We start from the raw sequence: 20,970 nt of genomic DNA on the forward strand, positions 1-20,970 counted from the left end.
CAGTGGTTTTCAACTAAAACACACATCACATCATCAGCTTCATCATCATTACCATTATCACATCATTCCCACCATTAAAGCCATCACTATCACCACCATCATCCACCATCACTGTCATCACCATCATCATCACCATTATCAAAGCTGACCAAAGAGCTAAAATACCCACTTCCAGCCTGGGGCTAGACACAGATCTAGTACAGATGTCACTGTCAAGTATATGCAGTTTGTCTTAGTTGCCTTTCCACCTACCCACTTCCTAATCGTTCTCTAAAAGAAACAAATCGCTTTTCTAATTCTTCCTTCCACAAACCTCTTATTTCACAAAACGCAATTCTCAACTAGATGGTAATGGAGAAAGGAAGCAATCTCCTCAAATTTACTTCCCGAAGAGGCAGCAGTTGTGATGACATGCTGAAACCTGCTGGCTCAGGCTTGCAAGAGGAGACTGTTAAATATTCAGAAATTTCAGACTGGATAGGAAATCAGCCAATGCTATGAATCAGGGTATTGTCTTTTTTAGAGAGAAGGCTGATTAGCCAGTTCACCACTACTACAGTAAACAGCTGACCTAATAAGACCTCCGGCTTTTTAAAATAGGTGTTTGTTAACTAAAAAAATCTCAAGCAATAGGCCAATGAACTGGAGAAGCTTCTGCACTACTGTGGCAATATCTGGATGGAAAAGTGATCTTTTCCAGCATTCTTTAATCACAGAAATGGGTTAAGCTCATCTTGGATCATAATTACTATTTATTTAGTACCTATTATACTTTATACACATTTCTCTCACCCAATCTTCACGGAAGCCCTGTGAGACATTACCTCCCTCATACAGATGGAGAAATTTGATGATGCAACAAACCTTGCTCAGCTAACAGGTATAGCTAGTATTTGAGTTCACCTAATTTGGGCCACAGTGACTGCACACTTTCCACCCAGAGGTTCTGAACCATCAGTGGAATGCTGTTATTGACACGGCCAACAGAAGAGTTAAAGCTTCACCGGAGAGTTTCCCCACAGGTAACTTAAAAGACGTACAGGTCTTAGATGACACTGGCACTCTTCTCTGTAGAAGTAGAAGGGTGATTCAGATGACCCTGTGGCCCCTCCTGATCTTCTAGGTTTAAGGTGTTCTGTCACACAAACTGTGTTCATTACCATCTAGCCTGTCGATTGCATTCTTGAACAAATCTGTGTCTTCCTCAACACTAAAGGCTTTTGAGGGCAACGTCTATCTTTTCAACAAACAGACAAAACTTTCATCACAAAGATCAGAGCTCCTCCCACTTCAAACTGCACCCTCTCCCCACTTTTGAAGCAATACTTTTCCCAAGAGAAACCCAGCAAAATTTTCCCATATCAAGTGGAAAACCTAACAAATCAATTCTTCTTCAGAAGGTTATCATGACTGTCCTGTCTCTATTTGCTGATTATTGATGCTCTCCAGGTTGACACAGGAGATTTGTCCATCTGTTTCCCTGGTTTGAACATGAACTAAGTTTGTGAAGGCAAGCTTGTAGCAACAGGCTCACTTCTCCCAAGCAACAGATTATGATGCTACACGCCCAATTATTATCTTACTGGAGAGTTTGCTCAGAAGGAAGATAGCTGATCCCAGTACAAATGAACTGAAAGACCAGCAACAGCAGGATAATGAAATAACACTGAGAGCTAACACTTACTTGCTGTGTGCCAGGCGCTCGTTCGAGAATGCTACTCTATTAACGTTTCATTCCAACAAATTAATTCTTTCTAACACACCTCACTGTCCCTCGAGCAAAGTTATCTACGCACAGATAGTAAAGAAACATTTAACCAACTTGACTCCAGCACCACAAACCATGTCTTCCTCAGCTTGGCTTCCCTGACTCATTGCCTGTGCTTCCTGATAGCCATACAGTTAATGCATTACATCCCAGAGCAGAGTCCAGCCAATAAACAATTTGAATCCAAGCAGTCCAACTCCAAAGCCCATTCTTCCACCAGCTACACCATAGCATACTAGTGAGGAAATTGGGAAACAAGGGGATGAAGTGAATTCATGAAGGTTACAACTGCTAGAAAGCACGGAATCCTAGCATTTCCGGATTAATATAAAACTTAAAGCTATTAAACACAGGCATGCAAATATCAGAACAGAATTTTTCTAATATTCTAGAAAGCAAAAGAAAACTAATTAATAATTTGGATAAGTCTCTCAGCATTGCATGTCATGCCAAGAGCAGGAAAATCAACCAATTACAACTTGATCTTAATCCTAAGTTTAATTCAGGGACTAGACATAGATCACATTCATTCCATAGCATTTCACTGATCATTTGTGAAAAAAAATTGCAAAGCCACAAATTCAAAATGATTACCTTCTGCTAATAACCAGCATGAACCATATGGAAAGCGGAAAATCTCAGCAGAAACATTTACTTGAACACAAACTTGGCCAAACACAACCTGCATGTCCCATGTGGGCACCAACGCTTTTGAAAACCAATGTGTGTGCCTGTGATGCCCACTTCACAGAATTCCCCTTCCTTGGTGTCAGAAGGGAAGGTTTAGGAGCATCAAAGTAGAGCTGAGGACTCTCTCCACTTACCCTCTGAATCAGAGGTGCTTGTACACAAGATTATTTTCTCCTTGCATTGTGAAAGCTTTGTTTCCTCCCTACCTTAGTAACTCTTTCACCAGTCTGAAATTCTCTCTGGAAGTAATATCAATAAATTAGTGACCAAAGCTTGCATGTGCCCCAGAATTCAGCTAAATGAACTCCATGAGTGGTAATCGAAATGTAAGTAGTTAAATTGGAAGCCCTCAAAAAAGTGAATTACCTGCATATTCATTAAAACATATCTCTTTCAATTGTACATCAACTGTTTCCATTAAAAGAATGCATCTCCTTCAGAGAATGAACTTTAGTGGCTCTGTGTAGAGCAAAGGAACCTACGTGTTCAACAAGTGTTCCAGGTGATTCTGATACAGGGAGATGATTCAAAGGCCACTGTGAAGAACATGGGTCTACATGAAATCACATGACTCGAGGGAAGAGCGTCGAAAGGGAGGGAATGTAAAGACATCACAAAGTATCTGGTACAAGATGGTGGCTATAGGTACTGAAGAGGCAGGCCAGGGAGGGTAGGAAAACAACGGTGGAACTAGTATGGAGGGGGGTGAAAACCAAAGTTTAACTCTGCCTATCCGAGAAGCCTGCAAGCTGTGTATATCCAGTGTAAAAAATCATAACCCAGACGTTAAAAACAACTCTAGATAAGAAACATTCACATGGTGTAGAAAAGAAAGAAAGATGGTGATAGAAGTAGTCATAGTCAAGTAAGGGACTCTGGACTCCAAAAAGTGTCCAAAAACAAAAGCGTAAGTGATATTTTGAAAACTGCCCATTTTTTCAGTTTATAATATAAGGGATTCACTTCAGGTAGGGGAAAATCCTCTCCTTATTTTTCCAAGTCATGAGGAAACAGGAAAATGCTCTTTCAATGTCTCCCTTTATAAATATCTTACCTTCTATGTTGCTGGATTCCCGATAAAATCAATAGCATGGTTGCCACAAGGACGATGCAGAATATCACACCAAATATAATAATCCAGATGGGCACAGATGGGTCAGTAGGTGGTGCAAGAGTGGAAGGAATTCTTAAAAATTCCAGAGTCTGGTCATTCAAAAAGAAGGCATTGTTGATCCGGTTTCTATTCATCCTAAAATACAAGGATGATTAAAAACAAGAGAGAAGAAACATTAGAAACCAAAGGTAGAGCCCTGTGTCCCCGGGATTACCACCCCCTCTATAAACAGAGCATCTCCCCAGCAGAAGACTTCAGGTCGAACAGTCTGATGAGGGCAACCATGCTGTGGTTTTCTGCTCTAAGTGGTGGTGCTGGCTGCCAGAGAGGTGCTTGTCTATGCACCCCTGCCCTCCATTGTCATGAATGTTCTAGAAGTCATGCGAAGTCCTGAGTTTTGAGCTCTGCCCACCACATTTTATTTCCTGAGAGGTAGCATCTAGCTTAAAATGAGGGAACTCTATTTAGGTGGCTGACATAAATACCAACAGCCTGAAAACACAAACTAATATGTAAAAAGTGGATGATAAACATAAGAATAAAGGAAATCAGGAGCAGAAAGAAAACATGAAGCCAGGAGGAGCTGCTAATCCATCAATTTGATCGTTTTTCTTTTTTTCCATTCAATTCAACAAACAATTGCTGAAAACGTACTAAGTACCAGATCCTCTGCTAGGTGCTACAGATACAAATGGTAAAAAAAAAAAAAAAAAAAAAAAAAAACAAGTAGCTTACAGCCTAGAACAACAGCCCACCAGTCCCTCCACAATCATAGTGCAGTACAAAAAGTTCTATGAAAGAGGTAAAAATAGGCACTGAGGGAATACAGCAGAGGTGTCATCATAGTAAGAAGTCAGTGCTGGTTTCCTAGGAAGACAAGTTTTGAGCTGTGCTTTGAGGGACAAGTAGGAATACTTCAGCCCCAAAGAACTCACTTCAGACCTGTAGTCAGCACAGGAACTGGAGACCCGGTATAGAGTATGATTTGTTTCGTCAACTGCAAGTAGTTCCATATGACTAAAGTAAATGGTGCTTTAGGAGCAAAAGTTTAGAAAAACACGAAGGCAAATGTATTACGTTCCCTGGGGGAAATCTGCATTTTGGGTGGTGGTAGCAGTCAGGGAGGGGTTGGTAGCAAAAACTTATTTCACTATAACTAAATTTCTAGCTGGAATTTGCAAATTAGGTCAATTTCTTGGAGACACTGTATGGTCTTTTTTGAATTTACACTAAACGAGCTGATTTCAGCAACCTCTAGAGCAGAACTGAAAATCAGAATATGTGAAACTTAGGTGATGTCAAATTTTCTAGGAGCTGCATTAAAAATATAGTAATAGGCAAAACTGACTTTAATATAATATATATTTGCCCAATATATCCAAGAAAGTATGATTTCAATGTATAATCAAGAGTAAGTTGGTTCACATTTTATTCTGGGCACAGTCCTTGAAATTCAGTGTGTACTTGACAGAGCATATCTAATCTTGGATTAGAGACATTTTGAGGTCTTGGGAGCCACTTGTGGCTGCTGAGTTCTGTACTGGACAGTGCACATCTTGAACCTGAGAGTAATAGCTTCAGAATCTCTGCAGACCAGTACCAGGGTGTCAGGAAAGACCACCCTTAGTAAACGAAAGTCTACAGGGAGGCAAGATTACTCACATGAAGGAGAATCCTAGACAGGTAATCTGCAGCACAGGACAATCTCAGTGCAATTTTTATCAAATGATGGAATGGTTTCTTTTTTTGTAACCTAATTTCGATAATACAAAACTTTTCACAAAATGATGAGCCCCCTACCAACAGATAACAGTAAAATGAAAAGTTGCTCTGTGTTCCCATTCTGTCTACTTTGTTGCTTAGCAGTCAGGCTGATCAGAAGTTCCAGTTCAATATACACTGTATCTCCATTTACCACTGAAACCCCCAATAGGCGTCAATCACCATGGATACTTTCTATTCAAAATTGGCATTGAATAAGGCCAGGTCCTCAAAACAGACCAAAAGCAGACATCTTGGAACTGATCTTTCATCCCCCACCTAATTCCATAGGTGTGGATACTCTAGTAGAGCAGGGGAAAAACAAATCACTGGATGCGAAGGCAGCGTGCCTGTGTTCAAGTCGTCACTCTATTTTTCTCACAAGGTGACCTGGGAAAATCAGTTTACCTCCCTGAGCCTCAATTTTCTCATTTATAAAGCAGGGATAATAATAACTACTCAGAAATGACTGGTGTTGATACTAAAAGCCAAAGATGCATCAGAATATGCCACGTGAACCAGAAAATACTAAGCAAGCACTGGGTCAAACTAGTATCATTTTGCCTGATGACATAGATTCTTCAGCCTTGAAATTCCTATTAGCTGCTTCCAGGTACCATGTCCTTTCTTTTCACTCTGTCCTGCCCTCCTGGTATTGTTTCCTTTAATTTCATACACTCCTCATGAGCCCTATCCATACCCTGACATCAATTCCCATTCTACTGGCCATCATCCACCAAACAGCCCTTCCTACTGGGGCCTTTGAAACAGACATTTTGTTGGGAACATATTCATCTCCATCCTCCACCTTCAGCCTAAGCACTCACTCCTCCCCCCACAATAACTGAAGCCTGGTTTAAGCACAGTGCCATTTTCCTTGTAGTCCTCCCTGATTACAGGGCTTGAATAAAATCCCCTTTCTCACAAAATACAGTATTCCTAATTTTACTTCCTAAGTAGTGGCTCTCAGCAGTATTCTTAGTGGCAAAAGTGCAGAAACAATTTAATTCAAACCTTCTTCTTAAACCATTTCCCACTGGTACAGAGCCGCAATGCCTTCACTTCAGCAAGGGAAACAGATGATTGTTGGCACAAAAACATTTGGCATTCCATTATACACATATTGCCTTAAATGGTAACATTTTACAAAGAGCAAATGAGTTCTTTCACTAGATATAATGAGAAAAATGTGCATTTCAATAACCTGTAAATCCCTTTGTAAGGAGGGTGAACTTTGTTTCAATCTTTCTTTCTCAGGATAGAGATTATATTGGGAATTCATTCTCTAGCTGAGCCACAAGGGAAGCCCAAAGTCTTTGACAGTATTTATTTTTCATTTATATGAGAGTGAAGATTTTATGTTTTTTTCCCAGAAAGCATGTTTTAAAGGTAAGGACTGTACATTAATTCAAGAAGGTAAATCCTTAGAAACCCAAGAAATGTGTATCTTCAACACCAATCATGTGTGGGATTTGAAGTTCCGACACACATAAATTGCACACTAATTGAAATAAAAACTGCATCCTCTCCTTCCGTGCAGAAAGGAATATATTTCACTTCTGAAAGTTTATTCTGATCCCAAGGAGAGGAGGAGGGGAACTGTCAGAAAAAAAATGGGTAAAACTTCAAATGGGTGAAAAATATGACTGAGTGTCTGGCCAGTCTACCCTTCTGAACAATTTCCACCTTTTACTGTCTTTGAGTTATTTTTCAGATTTGTAAGTTGAGAAAACTAATATAATATAAATGATACTTGTCCACAGAAAATCAGGTGAATTGTGTCTGGTGGAGCACTGCCAATGGATAGACTGGCGGCTCTTTTAGTAAATAAACACCACAAATCTTCAATTCCTATATTTGCATGCTGCCTTGAAGTCTCCATTAAAATGGTTTTAATATCTTACTAGTTTCCTCATTAACTTATAAGATAATAAAATCTTTGATGAAAGTGAAAGTGAAAGTCACTCGGTGGTGTCGACTCTTTGTGACATCACGGATATACAGTCCATGGAATTCTCCAGGCCAAAATACTGGAATGGGTAGCCACTGCCTTCTTCAAGGGATCTTCCCAACCCAGGGATCGAACCCAGGTCTCCCACATTGCAGGTGGATTCTTTACCACCTGAGCCACCGGGAAAGCCCAAATTCTTTGATAGCATTTATTTTTCATTTATATAAGAGTCAAGATTTTACCTTTTTCTTACCCCAAAAAGTATGCTTTAAAGGTAAGGACTGTACATTAACTCAAGAAGGTAAGTCCTTAGAAACCCAAGAAATGTGAATATTTTTCTTGACTTCTAAATAAAAGTCAAAGGTATGACTTGCCCCTCGAAATGCTTTGCATTTAATCTACTCAACAACTCCCAGAGGAGAGTACCATAATTCTTTCTGTTTTATAGATGATAAGAGGAAAGCAAAAAGGGGGGAAGTAACTTGTCTGTATTCTAATAGCTACCAAGAGGCAAAACGACGACGATTCAAAACCTGAGCATTCAGGCTCAAGAATGCATGTGATGAACCATCACACAATAGCGCCTTTCAGGGTGTTCTTGCCAAAGGAAGACAGAACGAAACCACCTTAGCTAATGTTAACGCAGAGCTTCTCAACCACAGCACGACTGACACTGGGGGTTGAACAGTTCTTTGCTGGGAAGTGCTGTCCTGGGCACTGGAGGATGATAACTAGCATCCCGAACCTCTGCCCACTCCATGCTGGTGGCCTCTGGCCCACCACAGCAAAATCACTGACATCTTAATCAACAAATCATTGTGAAGCGGAGAGAGAAGTCTTCAAAATCTATGAAAACAGCTGAATTAATCAACAAGTTGATTTACCAGGAGAAGGCATACTTAGCAGTGATTACCTGATGGCTGACTGTACCTCAACAGCAGGAAGGGTGTGATTTCTTGAAGGATCAGTAACTACAAACCAGAACGACACCCGCTGTGTTACATTGCAAAGCAGGACATGGGAAATCCTGCAGATGATGAGAAGAAAATAAAAACACATTATAAGCAAAAAATAACAAATTGCATTGTAATTCCACTTCAGTGTTACAAGTACCTTAAGAGGTATCTAAGGTATGAATTAACTCATTTCTACTATTATGAAGACATGTCTCAATTAACAATAAAATAATATAGGAAATTTCCTTTATTTCAAAATCATAGGCTTGGGGATCATTCTTAAATAAGAAATTTAACCAAGAGTAAAACAAACCCAAAAACCAAAAGGAATGACTCAGTGGAAGGCGGCAGGAATTGCAACCTCCACCACCTGTTAGGTGACAGCATCCATTTCCTCAACACTTGGCCTGGCCTCCCTAATACTGAAGTCTTTTCTGTTTCCTCATCAAGATCTTTCTAGTGTCCTCCTCATTCAGCCTTCCACCTCTCAGAACCAGACAAATCTGCTGATCCACTACTTGCTGCCTCTCTTGGCCTCTGTCTCTGCCCCTCTCTCACTTCAGTATTGGGGTCAGCCCAGTAACAGATCTCTGGACTGAAGTGCTCTAATCTTTGCAAGCAGGCTTTGAACACTGTTTTTGTAGGTATCAGCTTCCAAGTGTAAACTGGAAATGTGCCTCACTCTACCCTGTATACCTGGATCATTTCTTCTTTCACAAGAAAGAAAGGGCATTGTTCTTTAGATTAGAGACAATCTATATATGAATGGATGAAATGTATGAAGGTAGAAAATTACAGGAGAGTGCACACTAAACCAATATTGTCTGGGTTAAGAAATGAATCCTGAATGACTTTCTCCAGTCCTTAAAAATAAAATTTCCAAAAGTGACATTAGCAACCATTCTAGAAGAAACACAGCCTCTGTGGATACAAGGAAATTCACTCCTTTCCCTTAAAGGAGCATTCAAGTGCACTGTGTTCATTTTTACATACTGAAAGAGAATGCCCTTCTGTCAATTTTCTGTAGTTTTCAAGACCTGGTACAGATTATGTCTTTGTTGCCTAAACCTGGTCTCTGTTCAATAGTGCCGAACAGAAACACAGAGAGAGTTTTGGGTGAAGTATACAAGAGTAGCTTTTACTGCTTTCCCAGGCAAAGGGGGCCACAGTGGGCTAATGCCCTAAGGATTGTGTGACCCACTCTGAACAGAGTAGTGAGGAGTTTTATAGTTTTCAAGGAGCAGGGTATGATCACCTCGTGAACAATTCTTGGATTGGTCGCATCAAGGTGAAGTTTCAAGCATCATTAGTTTTCAATTTCAACCAGTCTAGGATCTGCGTTCTTGTGGTCAGCAGTTTTCTTCAACTGGAGGGAGTTGTGCTCTTGCCAGGTCAGTCATTCAGTCATGTCTGATTCCGGGATCCCATGGACTGCAGTCCATCATGCTCCTCTGTCCATGGGATTTCCCAGGCAAGAATGCTGGAGTGGTTTGCCATTCCCTTCTGCAGGGGACCTTCCTAATGCAGGGATGGAACCTGGGTTTCCCACATCTCCTACATTGGCAGGCAGATATTTTTTTTTATACCACTGAGACACCCAGGAAGCCCTAAGGGGTGGGGGGGTCAGCTTCCTGTGAAAACAACTTAGGAATGTGTTTCAGGCCTTTATCTGTATCTTTCAGGAACTTGGAGTCAAATGATTCTGCTATGTAGCCGAATTACAGTCTAAACTGCTACTAGTTCCCTAGCCCAAAAGCTATTCTTTGTTTCTGTATTTTCACATTGCCCAATCATTATCTTTTCAGTCACTGTTTTACTTCAAAAGACAAGAATACAAAAACTTGTACACTGTTTCATTTTTGTCCCTTCAAATATAAAGCACAAAGATTTCAGGCACTCCTAGGCTGATCTGCCCAGAGCCAAGATCCAGAGCCTGCAGCGGTAGCTTGGAGGAACCACTCTGCTCAGAGGGCAGGGGCAGCCACTGAGGTCCTGCGTCCGGGGGCACAATTCTAGTGTGGGCAGAACCCCGAGCCCAGAGGACCCTGAGGTGCCAGCGCCACACACGCCAGCCTGTAGCCCGACGCCAACGGTTGCCTGAGCCTCTTGCGCTTCACGTCTGCTGACCTCGGACTCCTAGAAGACAAAGCAGCTTGAAGATCCGACCCCACGGCCGGCCAGCATGGGCAGCTTCTTGAGCAGGTACCTGGGCTGGTGGCTGGGCACAGACAAGGCCGCGCAGCCTGGGTTCCCAGGGCCCTCTCGCCTCCCGCTGGGCCGGGGCCCAGGCCAAGTCCTGTTGGTCCGCCGTGCGCCCCGGGGCCGCAGCAGCCGGCTCCAGGGCAACTCGCCCACCTTGTACCGTAGTCCAACCTGCAGGGCCTTGGTGTACCAGGCCTGGAGGCCCTTTCCCAGCTGGCTGCTCCTCCACCACTTCAAGGGGCTGCGCTTTTCCCGCCATCGCAAGACTTCCAGGAAGACTCGCCCGCAGAACCGCCGCCACCGCCGCAGCAGACGGAGCCTGGTGACTGTCCAGATCACCCTCCCTGAGCGCACGGGCAGCGTCTACACGTGCCTGCCCCGCCTGGAGCAACCGGACGTCTGTGCCAATGAGACCGGACTGAGAACCCTCACTCGATGCCAGAAAGAAGAAAGGAGCTTTGACGAGCCTCACTTGTTTGACTGTTCTGAGACCATGAGACCGAGGCAGAGCCCGGAGCCCAGGCTGTCGGCCTTCCAGCCCGTGTGTAGGAACGGAGTGGTCCCTGCCTTTGTGCCCAAGCCAGGGCCTCTGAGAAGCAGCTTCTGCTGCGGGTTCAACAGCATCTGAGAAGCAGATTTCTGGCCCTGCCTGAGCCTTTCCTGCCTGCAGCCCACCCTGCTCCAAGGCCAGCACCCCCCACCCCCTACTCCCCCCATCTGCCACCCCCAACCTCCAGGGCAGAGTCACAGAGCCTCCCTGCAGAGATGAGAGCAGACCAGCACTCTGTCCTGGGCCTCCTGCAGCCTGATGTCCCCCTCTGTCCAGAGAGTCAGGGACCGGACACCACCTCCCCATGAAACTCCCACCCACAGTTCTTTTTACCCAGCTGAGCCCTGCTCTACCCCTGCCTGAGTCACATATACAGCCAAGCCACCTCCCTCCACCCCAGCCAGCACACCAGCCCAGCCCCTGAGCCACCCCGCCACGCTGCAGAGCCCACACTGAGGGGGCACCGCTAATTCCCAAGCCTTCACTCCTTCCTGCCTTTTCCCCCAAGAAGACCCTTCTCAGGAAGGTGAGCTTTTCCCTCTATAACCTTTATAAAGCTTAAAGGTTGTTCTTCTTTTACATAATAATAAAAAGTTTCATTATTACTATGAGGATTGTCATTGTCTTCCTTTCAAAGATTCAAATATTAGGATTTTATCCACAGTATGTTTTCTCCACCTTGGCTCTGTTGGGCCAGACAATTCTCTGTGGGGTGCAGACCTCGGCATCACAGGGTTTTAGCAGAAACCCTGGTTTCTCCCCTCTGGGTATTCCTGGTGGCTCAGTTGGTAAAGAATCTGCCTGCAATGTGGGAGACCTGGGTTCAATTCCTGAGTTCAAAAGATCCGCTGGAGAAAGGAACAGCTACCCACTCCAGTATTCTGGCCTGGAGAATTTCATGGACAGAGGAGCCTGGCAGGCTACAGTCCATGCGGTCGCGAGGAGTTGGACACTACTGAGCGACTTTCACTCACTCTCTGGTACCTCTCCTCTAGGTGACAGCACATAACCTCCTTTGAAAATCACACCTGTCTCCAGTCACTGCCAGATGTTGCCGGGGGAGGAGGAGAGGGGGGTCGGTGCAAAATGACACTGGTGGAGAATCACTGAGGGACAGTGACCTCTGCTGGCAGGAACTGTCAAGCCTGGTCTCCCAACACATGCCATTTTCAAAGACACAGAGCTGAACAAAATGAAATGGTGTGTGCTTGACAATGACATATCCCCCAATTTTAGAATGCTTGGGGTGCTAATGACTCATGTATTGAGCCTTATTAACAGGGGACCCCGGTTCAATCCCTGGGTCGGGAAGATCCCCTGGAGGAAGACATGGCAACCCAGTCTAGATTTCTTGCCTGAGAATCCCCATGGACAGAGGAGCCTGGCGGGTGACAGTCCATGCAGTGGCAAAGAGTCGGACATGACTAAGCACAGAGCACATAACAATCAGACAATGCAATTTTTAAAAAGGAGCTACTCATTTATCATCTGCAGGTTGGCAAACTCAAAAAGGTGACTAATACCAAATGCTGGGCAGGATGCAGAGAATTGGAATCTCAAGCAGTGCTGTGGGCATCAATGGGTCCAGCCCTTCTGAAGCAGCATTTGGAAGTTTTTCCTTGAACACAGTGGGGCCACCAGAAACACTCTTCCACCCACTCACATTCCCCCCACAGACACACACAGATGGTGAGGTGGTTCCTGCCAGCCCCCTTAGTCAGCGGAGAGAACTGAAAGAACCTAAACGTCCAATAAAGAGGAAGGGATAAAGTCAATATGGTATTGCTACCAAGGGACGACTATTCCACAGATTTAAGGCAGGAAAGAGCCCAGGGGTTCCTCCACGGCTGGGTTTGGGCCACATAATTTTGTGCTGTGCACGCCCTGTGGGTTGCAGGACGTTGAGCAGCAAAGGCCTCTATGGCCTAGGTATCAGCAGGACATCCTCCAGTAATAACAATCAAACATGTCTCCAGACATTGCCAAACATTCCCTGAAGGACAGAAATGACCCCTAGTTGAAAACTACTGAGCTAGAGTTACATTTTTTTTTAAACAACTCAAAAATATCCTGTCCAATGAAAAAGGTGGGAGTGGCATATTATGGGTGGCACAGCCATTCCTATCCATTAAGTAAAAACAAAGTAACAAGCTGGCATAATAGAGAAGGCCAGAACCAAGCAAGGGGTCAATTGGACACTTTGCTTGGATTGTTCCATCTGAAGCATCTTTAAATCTGTTCAAACATGAATTTCAAACTATTCCCCTTCAGAGAGTTGGAAGATAGCTATAAAGAGCAAAGTCCCTTCTCCCTCCCATTGAGTGTGTTTTCTAAGAGGGCAGAGACAGAAGGTAAGCACATAAATAAATGTGCACACTGGTAGGCGAGGAGGCAGGAGAAGGGATGCACACGACTCCATCCACCCCCTGGGGCCACGAACGCTGCCTCTGTCCCCATCACCAGGAAACTCCACTTTCCCTTCCCATGCATTCCAATTCTTCACTCAGAGTTTCCACCAGACGCAACTCAGGCTGTTACACAGCACCTCAACAAATACAAGGAAAAGCTCTTATCTACTTAGAGATAAAGATTTCCGGATCATTAAAATTGTTTCTATACTTGTTAAAGCCAACATTTTCAATGGTGACAGTTACTGTTACACAGCAAATGTCTTGGGCTGAAACTCAATAAATCAAGCTTTTATTTTGAAGTTTACTACCTGCCCTTTGCTAGACTTGAGACAAGGCATTTCACTCTGCATCACCTACTAGAAAGGGACTGGGTGGGACCTTTGTGCATCAGTGAGGGTGTCGTTGGCATTTTGAGGGGAAAATTCCTCCTGATGTGAGGCTCTCCTGAGCTCAGCACCGCGTTGGTTATCTCTCCTCTCCACCGGCTCAGTGCCAGGGCACCTCCAAATTGGCATACCCCCAGGACATACTGCATTTTCATATGTCACCTGGAGGTGCTTTCTGGATGTAGTGTGTACCATATGCAGGTGAGAGACACTAAGAAATTGCTTCTCAAGTGCCAAGGTCATGAAAAACAAAGCAAGTTGCAGATGGTGTCCTAGAATGGATCCGACTAAAAAGGGGTGCTCTCGGAACAGAAAAAAAAGGACACAGGTTTTTAAAAAGGGAAATTTAAAAATTCCATAGTTTAATACTATTGAATTCATGTTAATTTCTTAATTTTCATATATCTGTCATGGTGATTTAACCCATTAGGAAACAGGTCTAGAGCAGAGTTTCTTTCTCATCCTCAGTACTGTTAACATTTTAAGCTAAATAACTCTTGCCAGTAGCATATCGAACTGTGAAAACCAAAATGCTCGAGACATTTCCACATATCCTTGGGAGCAATGGAAGGATGAAGTCCCCCCAGGTGGAGGGCCCCTGGTACACAGGACTTCGGTATTATTTTTCAACTCTTTCTAAGTATATATATATAGATAGATAGATAGAGATATCTTTGTCAAATTTACACAAACACATACACATATTCAGAGAAACAGAGGAAAAATTTACACATATTCATAAAAATACAGGAGCAAACCAGTGATTTTTAAAGTTACCTGAGCATCGTAAACTGATCTCTAAGCATAAAAGGCGGCAATGGAAAAGTAACAGTTCTTACTGGCTTCATTGATAACCACATAACCGATACAAATGTACTTTGAAACTAAGCTGAATTCAACCGAAAGATATTCAGTTCATCCATAGGAGATTGGCCGTAATAATTACACAAAATTTTTTAACAGTAGTTCTTTTACATACTCAAATGGACCAAATATTTGACAAAGGAGCCAAGAATATACAATGGAGAAAAGACAATCTCTTTAACAAGTGGTGCTGGGAAAACTCGTCAACCTCTTGTAAAAGAGTAAAACTAGAACACTTTCTAACACCATACACAAAAATAAACTCAAAATGGATTAAAGATCTAAATGTAAGACCAGAAACTATAAAACTCCTAGAGGAAAACATAGGCAAAACACTCTCTGACACAAATCACAGCAGGATCCTCTATGACCCACCTCCCAGAATATTGGAAATAAAAGCAAAAATAAACAAATGGGACCTAACTAAACTTAAAACCTTCTGCACAACAAAGGAAACTATAAGCAAGGTGAAAAGACAGACTACATAATGGGAGAAAATAATAGCAAAGAAGCAACTGACAAATAATTAATCTCAAAAATATACAAGCAGCTCATGCAGCTCAATTCCAGAAAAATAAACCACCCAATCAAAAAATGGGCCAAAGAACTAAATAGACATTTCTCCAAAGAAGACATTCAGATGGCTAACAAACACATGAAAAGATGCTCAACATCACTCATTATCAGAGAAATGCAAATCAAAACCACAATGAGGTACCATTTCACGCCAGTCAGAATGGCTGCTATCCAGAAGTCTACAAGCAATAAACGCTGGAGAGGGTGTGAAGAAAAGGGAACCCTCTTACACTGTTGGTGGGAATGCAAACTAGTACAGCCACTATGGAGAACAGTGTGGAGATTCCTTAAAAACTGGAAACAGAACTGCCATATGACCCAGCAATCCCACTGCTGGGCATACACACCGAGGAAACCAGAAGTGAAAGAGACACGTGTACCCCAATGTTCATCCCAGCACTGTTTATAACAGCCAGGACATGGAAGCAACCTAGATGTCCATCAGCAGATGAATGGATAAGAAAGCAGTAGTACATATACACAATGGAGTATTACTCAGCCATTAAAAAGAATACATTTGAATCAGTTCTAATGAGGTGGATGAAACTGGAGCCTATTATACAGAGTGAAGTAAGCCAGAAAGAAAAACACCAATACAGTATGCTAACGCATATATATGGAATTTAGAAAGACGGTAACCATAACCCTGTATGCGAGATAGCAAAGGAGACACAGATGTATAGAACAGTCTTTTGGACTCTGTGGGAGAGGGAGAGGGTGGGATGATTTGGGGGAATGTCATGGAAACATGTATAATATCATATAAGAAACTAATTGCCAGTCCAGGTTCAAAACAGGATGCATGGGGCTGGTGCACTGGGATGACCCGGAGGGAGAGTATGAGGAGGGAGGTGGGAGGGGGTTCAGGATGGGGAACATGTGTGCGCCCGTGGCAGATTCATGTTGATGTGTGGCAGAACCAATACAACATTGTAAAGTAATTAGTCTCCAATTAAAATAAATAAATTTAAATTTAAAAAACAAATATTAGGATATCTCCCATTCTATGTCTTAAGAAGCATCATTTCTCCAAAATTGATATCAGCAAAAAGGTGATTAGTTTTAGCTGCTTGGGTCTTCCTCAATAGAAGAACATGTAAGTATCCCTCCTCCACGATGGTTTGGTCAAAACAAGTAAGCCTAAGGTTTTAAGCAAACACACCAGTAAGCTTGTGCTCTACAAATTACAACTGCAGAAATAGACAGAATTGCAGAGATGTGTTTCCATTTTCTTCTGACTGAAGCAGTTGACCTGGGATGGAGTAAGCCTACTTGCTAGAGTAGCAACGTTGTGGAGAAAGGGCCAGGGGAAAGCACACCCCTGCTTCTGGAGGCAGCTGCAAAGCAGAGGCTGCACGTGAAGATGGAGACGCCCCAGTGGGCTGGGGTTGCCTCCTGGTTTGGAAGATCCTTTGAGAAATTAACCACTGTCTTGGTTCCCACAGGGGTAAGACACTGAAGTCCAACACGAGCTAAAACACAGGCAGGGAGAGCTCCTTCTACCGTGACCATCCCCACTACGTTCCCCGGGGGAGTATCTGCCCAGGGCAGTGGAGTGCAACGAGAGGGAGAAACGGGGGGTCAGACACCGTCTTCTTATGTCCACTGTAGCCCAGGAGATGGGCCCCTGGGTTAAGAGCCAGATGTTAAGCATGCTTCATTCACTCACAGATGCTCACTAAGAGCTAACAATGACTGGCCACTATGGTTAGCGGGGGTTGGGAGAAGACCTCAACTGCAAGGGCATTTAGTGCTATTAAGACTCTTGGAGAGGGTGAGATGTATGCAGAGAATAACATGGAAACTTATATTACCATATGTAAAATAGGTCAATTCAGTTCACTTCACTCGCTCGGTCCTGTCTGACTCTATGATACCCCATGGACCACAGCCTGTCAGGCTTCCCTGTCCATCACCAGCTCCCGGAGCTTCCTCAAACTCAGTCCATCGAGTCAGTGATGCCATCCAACTATCTCTCGTCCTCTGTTCTCCCCTTCTCCTCCTGCCTTCAATCTTTCCCAGCATCAGGGTCTTTTCCAATGAGTCAGCTCTTCACATCAGGTGGCCAAAGTATTGGAGCTTCAGCTTCAGCATCAGTCCTTCCAATGAATATTCAGGACTGATTGGTTTGATTTCCTTGCAGTCCAAGGGACTCTCAAGAGTCTTCTCCAACACCACAGTTCAAAAGCATCAATTCTTCGGCGCTCAGCTTTCTTCACAGTCCAACTCTCACATCCGTACATGACTACTGGAAAAACCATAGCTTTGACTAGATGGACTTTGTTGGCAAAGTAATGTCTCTGCTTTTTACTATTCTGTCTTGGTTGGTCATAGCTTTTCTTCCAAGGAACAAACGTCTTTTAATTTCATGGCTGCAGTCACCATCTCCAGTGATTCTGGAGCCCAAGAAAATAAAGTCTGTCACTGTTTCCATTGTTTCTCCATCTATTTGGCATGGAGGGATGGGACTGGATGCCATGATCTTAGTTTTTTGAATGTTCAGTTTTAAGCCAGCTTTAAGCCAGTACAATAGGTAGCCAATGGGAATTTGCTGTATGACTCGGGGGAATTACGAACTCAGACAGGAGCTCAGTATCAACCTAGATGGGTGGGGTGGGGAGGAGGATGGAGGGAGGTTCCAGTGGGAGGTGGCATGTGTATACTTATGCCTGATTCACGTTGAGGTTTGACAGAAAACAACTAAGTTCTGTAAAGCAATTATCCTTCAATTTAAAAATACATAAATTTATTTTTAAAAAAGACTCTTGAAGATCAAGTTCATAGTGTGAGCCTAACAAAAGATTAAATCCAACATGGAAGCCAAAACTCCCAAGTTGCCAGAATCTGCCCACAGGCTCCATGCTCCATCTGAGAATTGACCCAGGATTGTGGGGAGAACAGGACTTCTGAATTCCATGTTGCTTGTCGACAGTCTTTGTCAGGAGAGGTTCTAATTGTTACCCACAGGAGAATTTCATAGACTAAGCTTTGAACACCATTTTCAATTTTATCAGCTGACATCCCCTGGGAGCCTATCAAGCACCCTGTCCATCAGCAACACAAGATTTCTCCTGGCCTGGGGCCTGAGGCCAAGTCTGTATTCCCAAAGAGCCGTCCATGTGGACACTCAGGGACTGTGAAATGAATGGATGGATGGATGAACTAACAGAATGGAGAAATGAGCTCCATCGTTTTTATTCACTGTTTCTGCAATATCCCAAAAAGAGAGGAACAGAGAAACTAAGTTGGGGGTAGCATAGCAATAATAGAAAAGGAATCAAGGAAAGGAGGGAGATTTCTTTCCCAAACCTTTGTTCCCCAGTCACAAATATTCAGACAGCATAACACAGAGGACTCCCTACTATACGAAGACTCCTGAATACAGACAGAAATAGCCAAGAGGAAGTGTACATGTAAACAAAGTTGGTGCTAAAGTAAGTAACATGAAGACTGATTTACAGATTTCAATAGATAATTCACTTAGCGACCAAAAGATGCAAATTCCTTCCATTTATACGTCATACATCCAACCAGCATGACTTCTTCCACAGCCTTTCTTCCCAAAGTGACCAGAGTGAATGTCCTCTAGGGTTTGCGTGAAATGAAAAATCAGCCAACAGCACTTACTGAACTAAACGTGTCTTTTAAAGCATGTTTTGATGTAATAAACTGAAATGCCTAAGTTTTTAAAAGTTCTCATCACGACAAATACAATCTTATTACAATACATGGTGACAGATGTTATTCACACTTATTGTGGTGATCATTTCACAATACACACAAATATCAAGTCATTATGTTTTACACTTGCAGCTCACACAATGGGCTCTATTACAGTTCAATAAAAACAAACACAGAGCGAAACTGCACTAGCACAGCTACATGGAAAACACACATTTTCAAGATCTGTAAATAGACATGGGTCTGATGGAATCCTCTCTATTCACTTGAATAATAATTTTGTCAAACTGTGTCCGAAACGGCAATACTTAGACATAAACAATTGCTTCTGTCAGCAAACCACTAAAAAGATAGAACTGTCCACTCCCTTTCCTAAAGCGTGGGGAGCCCTGGACTGAAGGGAACTGTCTAAGAAGTGGCTCCACTGCCACTTCTCACCAGTGGCACCAGACAGGGCCAACTGGGCTGAGAAGAATCAGGCTCTTGTTTCTTGAAATCAAAGGACTAAATAGGAGCCGGGCTGCTCTTTTACAAGCACAAGACTGTTAATCCCCTTACCATGGATACAAGAGCATGTTGTTCCTCCTTAGATCACAAGGCTTATCCCTGAATAGTTAGACAGAGGGAGAAGTTCATTCCGTGCCCTGCATCATTTTACTCAGAAAGAGAACACCGTGCTTGAGTTACACTTCTTCTCTGCTAAAAATGATAAATCATCCGATAAAAACAGTATTTGAGTAAAGGAGGCAGATAAATTTCTCAGTTGACCTGGAAAATGGACTACAAGTTCAGCATAATTTCCTGAGATAATACTTTCAACATTTAATTAAAACTTCCTGTGAAAATCTTTTCAAAAATCTGGACCAAACTTTACAACAAAACCTTGAAAACACCTGTTTACTATTTTCAAAGTCCCAAGAAAACTGAATGTAACCTGATCCAATAAAAGCAGAAATTTCTTCCACTTAGTCTTTTACTTGAATCATCCCCCCTACTGTTAAGAAAACTCGTGGAAGAGCAAGAAAAGCACCTGATATCAAGATCTGCCAGTAATGATTTCAGAAGAATTGGTTCTGTCACATTTCATTCATCTTCCATGTGTGCCTGGGCCAGCTTCTCGCGAATGTCCTCTGTGGGACCTGGATTTACCCATCACTGAGGTCTCAGGGCCTATGTGGCAGCCTACACAGCAGGCTTCCGATAGTGGCTACCCGTTTCTCTGGCTCCCACCCAGCAGTGCGGCACATGCAGCCTCAGGAGAACCCAGTGAAGAAGTCTTCTGCTTCTCACACCACTGCCTTGGGTGCTCTGTCAGCTCTCTCTCTCCTTCACTCCTGCAGCGTCTGGAGGGACTGATGGAGCTGGCGTGGCATTTCTGGGTGTTGAAGAGCTCAGGCCAGTCTCATCAAAACCTAGATCAACTGTCTTCGCGCCTCTGACACTCAGCTTCCCTCCCCACTGGGCTGGCCTGTGCAGGATGCATTCTGCCCTCCAGGCTCCACTCCTCCTGCCCATAGCCCCTGACCTCCCCCGACTCCTGCTCACTGAGGGATGGAAAAGGGACAGGGGAGGGGGCGGGGATCTGCAGGAGAGGACGAGGCCAGCTTCGGTTCCCCAGGTGGGCTCCCCGTGTGCCCCTGCCTGCTGGTGGCCTCATCATGGCGGGCCCTCCTGTCCCCCCGGAGTGCGCTTGGGGCCTTCGGAGAAGGTGTGGTGATCTCTGCACTGGCCCTTCCCCTGGCACAGACGATGGCTTCCACCTCGCCCTGCCTGCCCACTCTCCGCCTTCCCTGGGCCCTGCACTTGGATCTTGGGCCCCACAGGCCCGTCCAGCTCCCTTCAGTGGCCTCCACTTGGCCCCAGCAGCCATCCGAAGGCAGACTGCTGGCAAAGCCGCTCTCGCTCATGCAGGCTCGAGCTGCCTTTGCCTTCAGCTTTCTCCAGCTGAGAGGCAGGTGCCAGTCTCTATTCCACCCGCAGGATGGTCTCAGCGCCTGGACACACTCTCATGGTGTCCGGAGCTCTAGGCGCTGCTACTCTGGTGCTACTCCTCGGCACGT

At 43.9% G+C, this 20,970-nt stretch overlaps 1 protein-coding gene across 3 annotated transcripts in view; it reads right to left on the reverse strand.

Annotated features, from left to right (window-relative positions):
- CLTRN (collectrin, amino acid transport regulator) overlaps positions 1-20,970 on the reverse strand; it is a 45,695-nt gene that overhangs the window by 8,511 nt on the left and 16,214 nt on the right. For 2 of the 3 annotated variants that reach the window (XM_027963579.3, XM_027963578.3), the window contains exons 4-5: positions 8,198-8,311; positions 3,513-3,707 (exon numbers count right to left, since the gene is read on the reverse strand). In XM_027963579.3, the coding sequence (XP_027819380.1) occupies positions 3,513-3,707; positions 8,198-8,311 (309 nt within the window). The remainder of the gene's footprint in view (positions 1-3,512; positions 3,708-8,197; positions 8,312-20,970) is intronic. The other variant, XM_042242289.1, reaches the window with a different exon arrangement.

This window comes from Ovis aries, chromosome X (genome assembly GCF_016772045.2).
Source record: "Ovis aries strain OAR_USU_Benz2616 breed Rambouillet chromosome X, ARS-UI_Ramb_v3.0, whole genome shotgun sequence".
Taxonomy (NCBI): domain Eukaryota; kingdom Metazoa; phylum Chordata; class Mammalia; order Artiodactyla; family Bovidae; genus Ovis; species Ovis aries.